Source organism: Ochotona princeps, chromosome 14 (assembly GCF_030435755.1).
Source record: "Ochotona princeps isolate mOchPri1 chromosome 14, mOchPri1.hap1, whole genome shotgun sequence".
Lineage (NCBI taxonomy): Eukaryota > Metazoa > Chordata > Mammalia > Lagomorpha > Ochotonidae > Ochotona > Ochotona princeps.
This window is the reverse complement of record NC_080845.1, coordinates 55480764-55493183: the sequence shown is the minus strand read 5'-3', so window position 1 is coordinate 55493183 and position 12420 is coordinate 55480764. Positions and strand designations below refer to the sequence as shown.

The 12420-nt window shown below is 48.5% G+C and overlaps 1 protein-coding gene across 1 annotated transcript in view; it reads right to left on the bottom strand.

Moving 5' to 3' along the window:
• The window catches only part of GOLM1 (golgi membrane protein 1), a 42938-nt gene extending 30817 nt beyond the window's left edge, over positions 1 to 12121 (bottom strand). Inside the window, exons 1-2 of the mRNA XM_004581250.3 lie at positions 11972 to 12121; positions 8686 to 8865 (exon numbers count right to left, since the gene is read on the bottom strand). Coding sequence (XP_004581307.2) covers positions 8686 to 8865; positions 11972 to 12100 — 309 coding nt within the window. The 5' untranslated portion in view covers positions 12101 to 12121. The remainder of the gene's footprint in view (positions 1 to 8685; positions 8866 to 11971) is intronic.
• Between the last annotated feature and the right edge of the window lie 299 nt (positions 12122 to 12420).

The following is a 12420-nucleotide window of genomic DNA, read 5'->3' as shown; positions in this document are numbered from 1 at the left end:
CATTCCAAAATTTGTGAGACACTGCCAAAGCAGTGCTACGGGGTAAACTCATCTCAATTGGAGCTCATGTCAAGGCCCAAGAGAGGCGCCAAATACAGGAACTAAACACACACCTCCAGGAATTGGAAAAACAACAGCAGAAGAGCCCCACACACAATAGGAAACAAGAAATCATCAAAACAAGGGAGGAAATCAACCAGATAGAAATAAAAAAAACCATACACAAAATCAATGAATCAAAAAGCTGGTTTTTTGAGAAGATAAACAAGATAGACACCCCACTGGCCCGACTGACAAAGAAAAAACAAGAGAAGGCAAGAATTAACAGCATCAAAGATGAAAAAGGCAACATAATAACAGACACGGCATCCATTAAGGCCATAATTAGAAATTACTACAAAGCACTGTACTCCAACAAATCAGAAGATCACCAAGAAATGGAAAAGTTCTTAGACTTCTACCACCTGCCAAAACTTAGCCCAGAGGCAACAAACGACCTGAACAAACCCATAACTGAAGTAGAGATTGAATCAGTGATTAAAGACCTCCCAACAAAGAAAAGCCCAGGCCCAGACGGCTTCACTCCAGAATTCTACAAAACATTCCGAACAGAACTGACCCCAATCCTCTACAAACTCTTCAAAACAATAGAAAAAGAGGTAACCCTTCCGAACTCATTCTATGAAGCCAACATTACCTTAATCCCAAAACCAGACAGAGAACTAACAGAGAAGGAAAACTACAGACCTATCTCTTTGATGAACATTGATGCTAAGATTCTCAACAAAATCCTAGCCAACAGAATTCAAAAACACATCAGACAGATTGTTCATCCAGATCAAGTAGGATTCATCCCTGGAATGCAGGGATGGTTCAACATTCGCAAATCCATAAATGTGATACACCACATCCAAAAACTGAAAAACAAGAATCACATGATAGTATCAATAGATGCAGAAAAAGCTTTCGACAAAATCCAACACCACTTCCTACTAAAAACCCTAACCAAGGTAGGCATAGATGGAAAAATCCACAACATAATTAAAGCCATATATGAAAAACCCAATGCCAGCATCATACTGAATGGAGAAAAGCTGGAACCCTTCCCACTGAGATCTGGAACAAGACAGGGATGTCCACTTTCTCCACTACTATTCAACATAGTCCTAGAGGTACTCGCTTAGGCCATAAGACAAGAAAAAGAAATCAGAGGAATCCAAATGGGAAACGAAGAAGTCAAACTCTCACTATATGCAGATGATATGATTCTTTATGTAGAAGAGCCAAGAGACTCAATACAGAGACTGCTAGAACTTGTACGAGAGTTTGGTAGAGTGGCAGGGTACAAAATTAATGAACAAAAATCAACAGCCATAGTGTATGCGAACAGCCCCAAGATGGAAAAAGACTTAACCAGCAAGATACCATTCAAAATAACAGAGAAAAGTATGAAATATCTGGGAATAAATCTAACCAAAAATGTAGAAGACTTATTTGAAGAAAACTACAAACTACTTAAAAAAGAAATTGAACAAGACCTCAAAAGATGGAGTAACATCCCATGCTCCTGGATAGGTAAAATCAATATCATTAAAATGTCTATACTGCCAAAAGCAATATATACATTCAACGCAATCCCAATCAAATTGCCCAAAACATTCTTCATGAAACTGGAAACAATGATCCAAAGGTTCATCTGGAAGCACAAAAAACCACGGATAGCTAGAACCATCCTGAAGAACAGGAAGTTAGCAGGGGGAATCACAGTTCCGGACCTCTGGACATACTATAGGGCAGTGGTTATCAAAACAGCGTGGTACTGGCACAAAGATAGAGAGGAAGATCAATGGAGCAGAATAGAAACACCAGAAGGAAACCCACACAGATACAGCCAAGTAATCTTTGACAAAAAGACAAACTACAATCCAGGCAAATGGGAAGGTCTGTTCAATAAATGCTGTTGGGACAACTGGTTAATAGCCTGCAGAAACAAAAAAATAGATCCACATCTCTCACCATACACTAAGATCAGATCTAAATGGATAACAGATCTAAACCTACATCCAGAAACCTTCAAACTTTTGGAAGAAAATGTTAGAAACACACTGGAACACTTAGGGGTAGGCCCTCACTTCCTAAAAAAGACTCCAAATGCAGTAGAAATCAAGACCAAAATAAACAATTGGGACCTCATCAAAGAAGCTTCTGTACAGCAAGGGAAACAATCAACAAAGTAAAAAGGCAACCCACAGAATGGGAGAAGATCTTCGCACACGACATAGGTGATAGAGGGCTGATCTCCAGAATATACAAAGAGCTACAAAACAACCAAAATGTCAAAACAAACAAGCCACTCAAGAAATGGGCACGGGAAATGGGCAAACACTTCACAAAGGAACAAACCCAAATGGCAAATAAACATATGAAAAAATGCTCAAGTTCCCTGGCAATAAGGGAAATCCAAATTGAAACATCAATGAGGTACCACCTGACGCCAGTAAGACTGGCCCACATGAATAAAAGCACCAACAACACTTGTTGGCGAGGTTGCGGGGAAAAGGGATCCCTACTCCACTGCTGGTGGGGCTGCAGGCTGGTACAGCCTCTATGGAAATCAGTATGGAGAATATTCAAACAACTCAAATTCAACATACCGTATGATCCAGCAATAGCACTCCTAGGAATATATCCAGAACACTTGTTTTATGAGAAACCAACATGCACTCCTATGCTCATAGCAGCACAATCAGTAATTGCAAAAATATGGAAGCAACCAAAATGCCCATCAACAGAGGATTGGATAAGAAAGCTATGGTTCATCTACTCCATGGAATACTACTCAGCTATTAAAAAAAACAAAATGCAGTTCTTTGTGGCCAAATGGGCCAAACTGGAAACCATAATGCTAAGGGAAATGAGCCAATCACAAAAGGTTAAATACCACATGTTTGCCTTAATTTAAGATGATATGATGTTATGTATAACATGTTATGTTTTGAATGTTATATGTTGTGTATAAACCTAAATTGAAATGTCAATTAGGTGGTCACAGAAGGTGGTTAAGAACTCGCATTTACTTTTACCATATTGGTTACTCATTACTATGTCAATTAATTCCATAATGATGTAAATTTTTGCTGATGGTATGTTGGAGCTTTTAATTGATCGGGATGATACTCTGCTGGCTCTGTCTTCAGACCAGAGAGGGTATACCTAAGAAGCCGTTGAACTTGACGGGACAATAAGATGCTGGACTCTATGTTTGGTATACGCTTGCAATGGGGGAATCTCAACTGAACTTGAGCTGTGGTTATGCAACAAGGTGGAGGAATCCACCATGGTGGGAGGGTTTGGGGAGGGGTGGGGAGAACCCAAGTATCTATGAAACTGTGTCACATAATACAATGTAATTAATGAAGTTAAATAATAAATAATTTAAAAACTCAGTCAAAAAAAAAAAAAAATAATACACCTGGAGAGGGGCGTGTTGGTATGGGCTGAAGCTGGAAAGCGGAAGGTGAATCATTAAAATCCATAATACAGGGGAAGCCGCAGGGGGGGACAGACCGAGACAGGCACGCAGAGGCTCTCAATGTCTGCAGACTCCTGTCTTTTTTTTTTTAAGATTTATTTATTTTTATTGCGAAAGCGGATATACAGAGAGGAGGAGAGACAGAGAGGAAGAGTGTCTGTCCGATGATTCACTCCTCAAGTGATGGCAACGGCTGATGCTGAGCCTATCCAAAGCCAGGAGCCAGGAACTTCCTCCAGGTCTCCCACGCGGGTGCAGGGTCCCAAGGCTTTGGGCTGTCCTCGACTGCTTTCCCAAGCCACAAGCAGGGAGCTGGATGGGAAGTGGGGCTGCCGGGATTAGAACCGGTGCTCATAACGGATCCCGGTGTTCAAGGCGAGGACTTTAAACCACTACTCTTCCGTGCCAGGCCCAGATTCCTGTCTTAAATACCACCTGCGGAGGGGTCCTGCCCTGCACTCTTTCTGCATGCCTACTAACTTCCTGTGATGACTGTCTACATCACCCAGACACAGTTGGGGAGAAGCTCAAGTGACTGCATCCGGAGAGCGACTAAGCAAGCTGGACTTGGTGCAAGGGACCTCAACACCTCACCGATATTCTAGTGTGGCAATCCTGGGCAAGAAGTAACGATCGTGGGTTTCCAATGTCATAATTCAAGAAGCTATCTTTGAAAAACAAGGCATAACTCAATTACCTTGTAACAAATTTACTGAATTATGTTTAAACAAATGATTTTAAATCCCAACCCTTTACTTTTTAAATCCTTTCCTTGAGGATGGGTGGACCATCCAGCCTGACAGAGCAACAGCACTGAGAATGCACCTGATGATGGCAGGGGGCAGCCGCCAGGCTCGTTCCCTGTGGCACTGTGCTCTGAGAACAGGACTTTGCTCCCCAATTCATAGACGTTTAAGCCTCAAAGTCATAAACAAATGGCACTCCGAGGGTGGAGGCCCATCTGGCAGCTGTGATCAGAAGGTGAGCCAAGGGGGTGGCCATGAGTCATCAGAGCCGTGTCCCCCTGGAAGGTCCTTCTCAGAGCAGAGCTGGGTCCAGCCGTGCTCGGCTTCCCGGGCTGTGTGGCCAGTCACACCCTGTGTCGGACTGTGAGCTCACGGTAACATGAACTAACACAGGCTTCCGGCCTTCCTAAGTAGCCCGTCTCAGGTATTTAAGGAGACAAAAAGCTCCAGAACAGTGCGTGTTTAATCTTTTGTAATACATGTGTTACAATTTATATACACACATATACATTCTGGGGCAGGTGTCTGGTTTAGCAGTCAAGAGCCACTTGGGTGATCTATGTAGGTCCTTGAAACCTGTGTGGAGATCCAACTGAAGCTCCTGGCTTCTTGTCCAGCTCTGGCTATGGTGGCCATTTGGGGAAGAGGGTTGAGACAGTGTATGAAAACCTGTCTCCTCCTCTCCCCACTGCCTCCCTGCCTTTCAAACAGATAAATGAAATCTCGAAAAAAGTATCTGGCAGACCAGAGTGCTAAAAAGCAAGAAAAATCAAACAATCAAGCAACATACAGACACACACCTGCACTACCTTCTACCACTACCATCTCAGTAAGTCGTAAATCCAAACAGCAGCCTGAGGCTTGCGGTAACAGACGATTCTTCCTTAGAAATGTCAAGGTAAGCTTTAGAAGGACACACGGAGGTGGGGGGCAGGCAGAAAGGGACACACAGCAGTCTTCCTCACTTCCTGTACACAGGAGAAACTTACAGCACCAGGAAGACACTAAACTAGCTTGATGTCCTTCCCCTCCCGCCCTACCCACCAGTGCCCACTCAGTGCCGGTGAGCAGGCCACCCAGCTGTTCTCCCCAGGATACCCTCTGCCTGCCCCCAATACCCCCCACTGCCCATCTCCTTCCTGACTGTGAGCATTTGCAGACCAGTAACATCTGTACATCCTGCAAGTCCAAAATGGAATTTCCTGCAAACTCAATTCTTTGACAATAAGCTCTACTTCTTTCCAAACAACTGCAATTTCTAAAGAGATGCTGTGTGTCTGCACTGTGAGAAAAGAGCCAGGACCTGTGGCTTCCAGTCAAAGGGCACCTGTTGAGCACAAGCAGCAACCCCCAGCGAGCAAATACAGACCGATGTTACCGCAACACCAAGATCAGAAAAACGCGCAGGGAAGAGGTATGAGTTCATGAACAACGTGGAGGATCCCAACATGAAGAAAATGCTTCTTGCATTTACACTGTTAGGAAAGTCTGAAGCCCTGTCTAGAAATGATTCATTTCTAGGTGAAATGGCAGACACTGGTTCACCCTGAAACAACACCTACAGCTGAGACAGGATAGAGCATCACACAGAGGGAGGTGCGAGCATCAGAAGGGGCTACACCCTTCCAGGCAGTGGGCAGCCAGGAGTGATGCACTTGAACACAGCAGTGACTTACACCGTTATACAGCCCAATAAACAGGAATGTCAAGTCACACGTGCCCCAGAAAATGATATGCAAAGCTCAAGTATTTTCATGAACAGCAAAACCTTATCCATCAATATTGGACCCAACATGATGTGTCAACTGGTTAATGTTCCACCTTATAAGAACAAGCCCTGGGATCCCATATGGTGCCAGTTTGTGTCCCTGCCGTTCCACTTCCCATCCAGCTCCCTGCTTGTGGCCTGCGAAAGCAGCAGCAAATGGCCCAAAGCCTTGAGACCCTACACCTGTGTGGGAAACACTGAAGAAATTCCTGGCTTCGGATCGGCTCAGGTCCAGCCATTGTGACCACGTGGGGAGGGAACCAGCACATAGAAGCTCTTTCTGTCCATCTCTCCTCTCTATAAATCCGCCTTTCCAAAATAAATAAATATATAAATCATCTTTTAAAAATAAAAGTCCACACCCTTGGGCGGGTTATGTAACCTAGCGGTTAAGATGTTGGTTGACACATCTCAACCTTGTGTCACAGGGTCCAGGTCTGGGTCCCAGCTTCAGCTCTTAGCTCCAGCTAATGCCTGTCCTGGGAGGAAGCGGCTGATGACTTGAGGACCTGGGTCTGAGCTACGCACATAGGAGACCTGAGCTGAGTTCCCAGCACCAGCTTTGGCCTGGCCCACCCCAGCAACCTCAGGCATTTGGAGAGGAAGTAAGTACACAGGATCTCTGTGGGTTGTGGTATTTCCTCCTCCCTCTCTCTCGTGGCTCTCAAATTAAAAAGGGGGAAAAAAAAAAAAGCCATCTCTCTCGAGGTCTCTATTCTGCCGGAATAATGCTTAAGTTTGCACCTCCTCTTCTCCATGAAGGCACAAATGCTACTCCCTCTGAGAGACCGGCACCTAGCACAGGTGCAGCCCAGAGCTGGTATTTAACATGTGTATGTGGGGGGGGGGGGGGGGAAGCCACCAAGGGAATGAATGTTGGAGTAAAATTTGAGATGCTTAGGCCTCTAAGTTCTCATCCATACAGAGATTAGAATTTTAAAGCATTGCAGGATTAATAGGTAAAACTGCCACCTGTAATGCCAGAACCCTACACGGGCATGGTTTTGTGTCCCGGTTGTTCCATTTCCAATGCAGCCTCTGCTAACAGCCTGAGAAAAGCAGAGGAAGATGGGCCCCGGCCACCTCCTGAAGCTCCTGGTTCTTGAATGTTGCACCTCAGCCCTGGCTGTTGTAGCCTCTGGGAGTGAATCAGCTGGTAAAAAGTGTCTCTCTCCTTTCATCGTGCCTGGAGTAGCAAGATCAGCAGTGATTCAGAACCCTCGGGGCACGCCCCACAGCGGGGACCTGGGGTGGTGTCAGGTGACTGTCCATCCCAGGGTGCAAAGGCGGTCGGGAGGCTGGGTGTAGCTTCTCCTCCTGTCTCCCCTCTTCCCTCAGATACAGGAAGGAAAAAAAGAGAACGTGGAAATAGTGGTCTCACCCACCTTCCTATAGGCCCTGACTCTTATCTCCCTAATTATGTAAAAATCATCAAAATAAAAATTTTTTTTTAAAAAAAGTGTCTCCATCTCTCCCTTCCTCTCTGTAACTCTTTCAAATAAATAAATCTCAAGAAAATAAAATTTAGCCTGATGAAGACAAAGATTGAAACATTAAACGCAGTGCACCAATGAGAGCAGGATTTAGTTCAGAGAAAGTGAATGTACATTCGCACATGTCCAAGTGGCATGATGAGCTGCCTCTGAGGAGCGAGCAGAGCAGAGGGACACACAGAACCCAGAAGCCCAACAGCCAGCTGCACAGCTCCCACAGGCGTCTGGTCCTTTTACAAAGGAAAGTGTAGTGCCCTAACTGCACTGACAAATGGTGTGGCGTTTGTTGTCAGGCCTCCACATAGAGCTTAACTGTCATGTGGAAAGCACGGTGTCCTCTCCTCCTGCCCGGTCCTGGAGGAGATGAAGAGCCTGGAAGTTTTCTGCCCTTTGTGATCCCGCCTTGATGGCTTGGCTGGGGGCTGTGTGGATTCTAGGCCTGACACCCAGCAGGACACCTGGCAGGTCACGTAGGCAGACCACTCCTCAGGAAGGAGGTACCTGGTGTTTGATAAGATCCACCACCCTATAGCTCATTGATTTGTACTTTTTGAAAGTCGCTAGTTTCAAACCCACCAATAGAAGCCTGCTAGATCATGACTGTATAATTAATAGCCTGAAATGTATAAAAACTGGGGAGCTTGGGCTCTCGGGGTCTTTTCCTTTCTCTCTCTCTGGCTCACGGGCTTGCTGCGGATCCTGCAACGGCTGCCCCTCCCCCGCCCAGCCATGCTGGGCTGGGGGAGGTGGCTGGGAGACCTAGGTTAGTTCGAATAAACCACTTTTATGCCTTAGCACCGGCTTCAGACTTGATGATTATCTGGGGATTTCAGAAACCGGCACAACAGAGACACAGATGCATCATGGGAAAGGATCACAGTGGACTGACGGGTAAGGACGGCACAGAAGCTGACCCCAGCCCATGCAGCCCCACCCAACCTTGTCGATGAGATCCAGTGCCAGCTTTGTGCCTCTACATCTCTCTCATGTAACAGCCACGGCACAGGGTGTCGTCACAAGCCTCACCAGGGAGCCAGGCCCACACTGGGGCAGAGCGAGACAGGTGCAGCAAGGTCAGGAGGAGGTTTGACGAAAGCCGCCACCACCCAGGATGTACCATGGCGTGTGGAAGGGTGGGGACCTTGCCTTTTCATCCTGGCACATCTTGCTGATGCTCTCCAGCTGGAAGTTGTGGCTTGACTGGATCTTGTCCAGCTGCCCCCGCTGCTTCTCCAGCTCCCCCTGGAACTCGTTCTTCTTCAGCTCCACGGCACCTCGCTCTGCAGCCGCTCTGCGCACCCTGCCTTCCAGCTCCAGGATCCGTGTCTGCAAGGACAGCCCAGCATGAGGGCACGCGCCACACGAGCCCTGGGGTTCCCCCCACGGATGCCTGCCTTGCGTGACCCACTCCACCTGTTTCCAAAGTGCCACATGCCAAGTCAGGAGCTACAACACGCTTCTCTAGCAAGCATACACCTTACTGAGCCTGTTGTGTCTTCACTGTGAAAAGGAACCAGTGCCACGCCCTTTCCGTGGCTTGGAGAAGCTTCAAGGAGAAATGTACATAGAATGCCACGTGTACTGCCTGGCTTGAGCTGCTGCTCCAGTGATGACAAGGAACTTAACTCCTTCACCAGGCAAACTTTGTGAAAACAGGTGTCACTCTCCGTTCCCGACGCCAAGAACACAGGCTGCCTGGAACACAGGGTGCTAATGGCAGCTCAGGCGGAAGAGCCAAGTCCCAGAGGCATGGCCAAGTGCTCACAACTTCTGCGTGTGCCAGCTGCTTACCTATGAAATGAATAAAGGCTAATGCCAACTACACAGTTTGTGTACAAAAGGCAGTGCTTTGTGTAAAGTGCTGAAACTGAGCCTGGTGCGGCAGCCTAATGGCTAAAGTCATTGCTTTGCATGCGCTGGGATCCTATGCAAGCATCAGTTCGTGTCCCAGCTGCTCCACTTCCCACCCAGCTCCCTGCAGTCAAGGATGACCCAAAAGCCTTGGGACCCTACACCCGCATGGGAGACCCAGAAAAGGCTCCTGCTTTCTGGCTTCGGATTGGCTCAGCTCTGGACATTGCTGCCACTTGGGGAGTGAACCAGCAGATGGAAGATCTTTTTCTCTTCATTCTGTGAATCTGACTTCATCAAAACAAATTCAAAAACAAAGTGCTGAAACCAAAGCCCCATAACGTAAAAGCAGGCCCAACCTCTCGTCTCCCTTAGCCCAAGGCGTCCTTGCCTGTCCATTGTCAAAAGGAATTCAATGACTAAGGTGGTGATCCTTAAGCTGGCCCTATGCAGTACGAATCAGCAGACTAGAGGTTATCTATTTTTCTAATAGATAAGAATCTTAATGGCCAGTAGTCTCCATGAGGTTTGTTTGGAGGAATTCCAGATCCTGGCAGAATGTAGCTGCCTCTTGCATATAACCCCTAGACCACCAGGCGCCCACTTGCCTATCATAAATTCCCTAAAGGCTATGGCATCACTGACCAAAGGAAGATCACAGGCACAACTGGCCAGCTAGGACCCTGGACACAAGCTGATCACACACACCTCTCAGCGCAACTGCAATCTGTAAGAACCTTCACACCTAACGCCTTGGGGAGCCCAGCAATTAAGCAGCAGTTGCCTGGCTCCTTGCTCTGTGCTTTGCATTCAATCCCCTTTCTTCCACTGCTCTGATGTCAGTGGCTGGCTTTCTGCACACTGGGCGAGGGGACCCAGTTTGGAGGTTCTACAGCAATGCTTCCGCCCAGTCTGGGGCGGTGGCCAGCAGAAGTGCCACTTTAGAAAAAGGATTCCGGGGTTGGGGTTGTGAAGCAGCAGCTGAAGCTGCCACTTGTGACATCTTGCAACACCAGTACCCCAGAGTGGAGTGCTGGCTTGATTCCTGGCTGCTTCACCTTCTATCCAGCTCCCTGCCAGTGTGCCAGGGGAAGGCAGCCCAACATGGTCCCTGCTATACACACAATTCATGGGAGACCCAGCTTGGCTCAGCCTCAGCTGCTGGAACCATTTGAGAAGTGAACCAGTGCATGAAAGAGCTTTTTCTCTCCCTGTAGCTTTTTCAAATAAACAGGACCAATTTTAAAAAACATACATACATACACATTTCTGATACCAGCTGTAATAACGGTGAGGCAGACTTTATTCAAGGCTACGCTAGAGAACACTGATCTCACCCTGAACACAGCAAAGACAGCTGTGCATCCACAGCCAGGAGCGAAGGACCAAGAGGAGACATGCAGGAAGAGGCTCCTGCTCAGCAGGTCTAGTGAGATTCTTGCTATGGGTAGGCAAGACGGGGACTCGGACAGGGTGGAGGACGAGGAACCTGAGCGGGTGGTGGGTGGCATGTGGCAGGGGATGACTGAGGATTCTTTGCTGGTGTTGAGCTGGGCAGGCCAAAGACGGGGGGTCGGGGAGGGGGCTGGCAGGAGGGAGCAAAGGCCTAAGTCCCATGGAGAAGAGCGCTCAGGACCATTGGTCATTACTGGGCAGCACGCCTGTTGAGCAACACACATCACACATGCACGGTGGCCATTATCGGGCAGCACACCTGATGAGCAACGCACACACACATGTGTGTGGGGGGGAAGCTGATGTTTCTATTTAGGATGACAGAGATTGGCTTACCTGAAAACACTTGTCTTATGCCTGTCATCCATACACACCCCTCTCATGAGGACTGCAGGACTGGGCTGATGAATTTTAGGTCACAACCTAGCTGGATCAAGGAACACCCAGAGACTCAGGGAAGCAGCGCCTGGGGAGTGTGTGTGAGGGACCCTCAGGTCCATGGCCATAGTGAGAAGGGCAGGGCAGGGCTGCGCTGGGCAGGGCTGGGCTACACTGCCAGTGGGCGAGGCCAGGAGTGACTGAGGACACAGGTGAGCTCTCACTCTGAGAACTGGGACATCGTGGCTCCAGGGAACCTGGCCTTGAGACTCCAGGACTTAGCCGGGACCCTCAAGCTCTCAGCCTCAAGCTGTGAGTCATACCCATGGCTTCCTCTGGCAGCCCCTCTCCTACCCCCACCAATCCCCACACCCAGGACTCACAGGACAGAGACAGACATGCTGCTGGCACTCCAGGGCCTCCAGCCTGCAGAGAGCCCACCCTGGGACTTATGAGCTGTTACAGTGTGAGCCAATCCCCCCTAACAAACTCCCAGTATCACTTCACATACACGCTTGATGGGTCTGTCTCTCCGAAGAACCCTAACGTTGCCATGATGTGGTTATGGCCACAGACTGCCCCAAAAGGCTTGATGCAAAACTGTTTACTCATGGGAAAAACAGAGAAAGCTGTTGAGGGCAGCAAAACCCAAAATGGGCACAGCAGGGTTCCCTCCACCAGGCCCAAACGCAGTGTGTGCGGCAGAACCAGAACTTGGGTGTTGACAGCGAGAGGCACACACACGCACCTGGAGATCCGCGCTCCGGGAGCTGGCAATCCAATAGTTGAAGCCGAGGACAATGACACAGGCCACCAGGGCGGCCAGCAACAGGGGTGGCGACTTCATGCTGCGACGCCCACTGCCCAAGCCCATCATCTCAGAACCAGGGCTGAGGATCTGCCAAAGGAAAACAAGGAAATCAGTCTCCATGCCAGCACGACCAGGTTCAGCCCTCCCCGCACTACCGCAGCAGGCCATGGCCACCTCCCCACCCCTGAGGAGGGGGCCCTGCCACCAAGCGGGTGTTGGCTCTGGACCTGGGACACCAGCTGGGAAGAACACATACGCGGCATACCAGAGCCACAGGTCCAGGGAGGCGGTGGGCAGGGCACCAGGGCCCCAAAGCGCTGACGAGACTAGCCTGAGAACTTGGAGCAGCGAGAGGTTCTCTAGGTTTCAGATTCCTCGTCTACAGA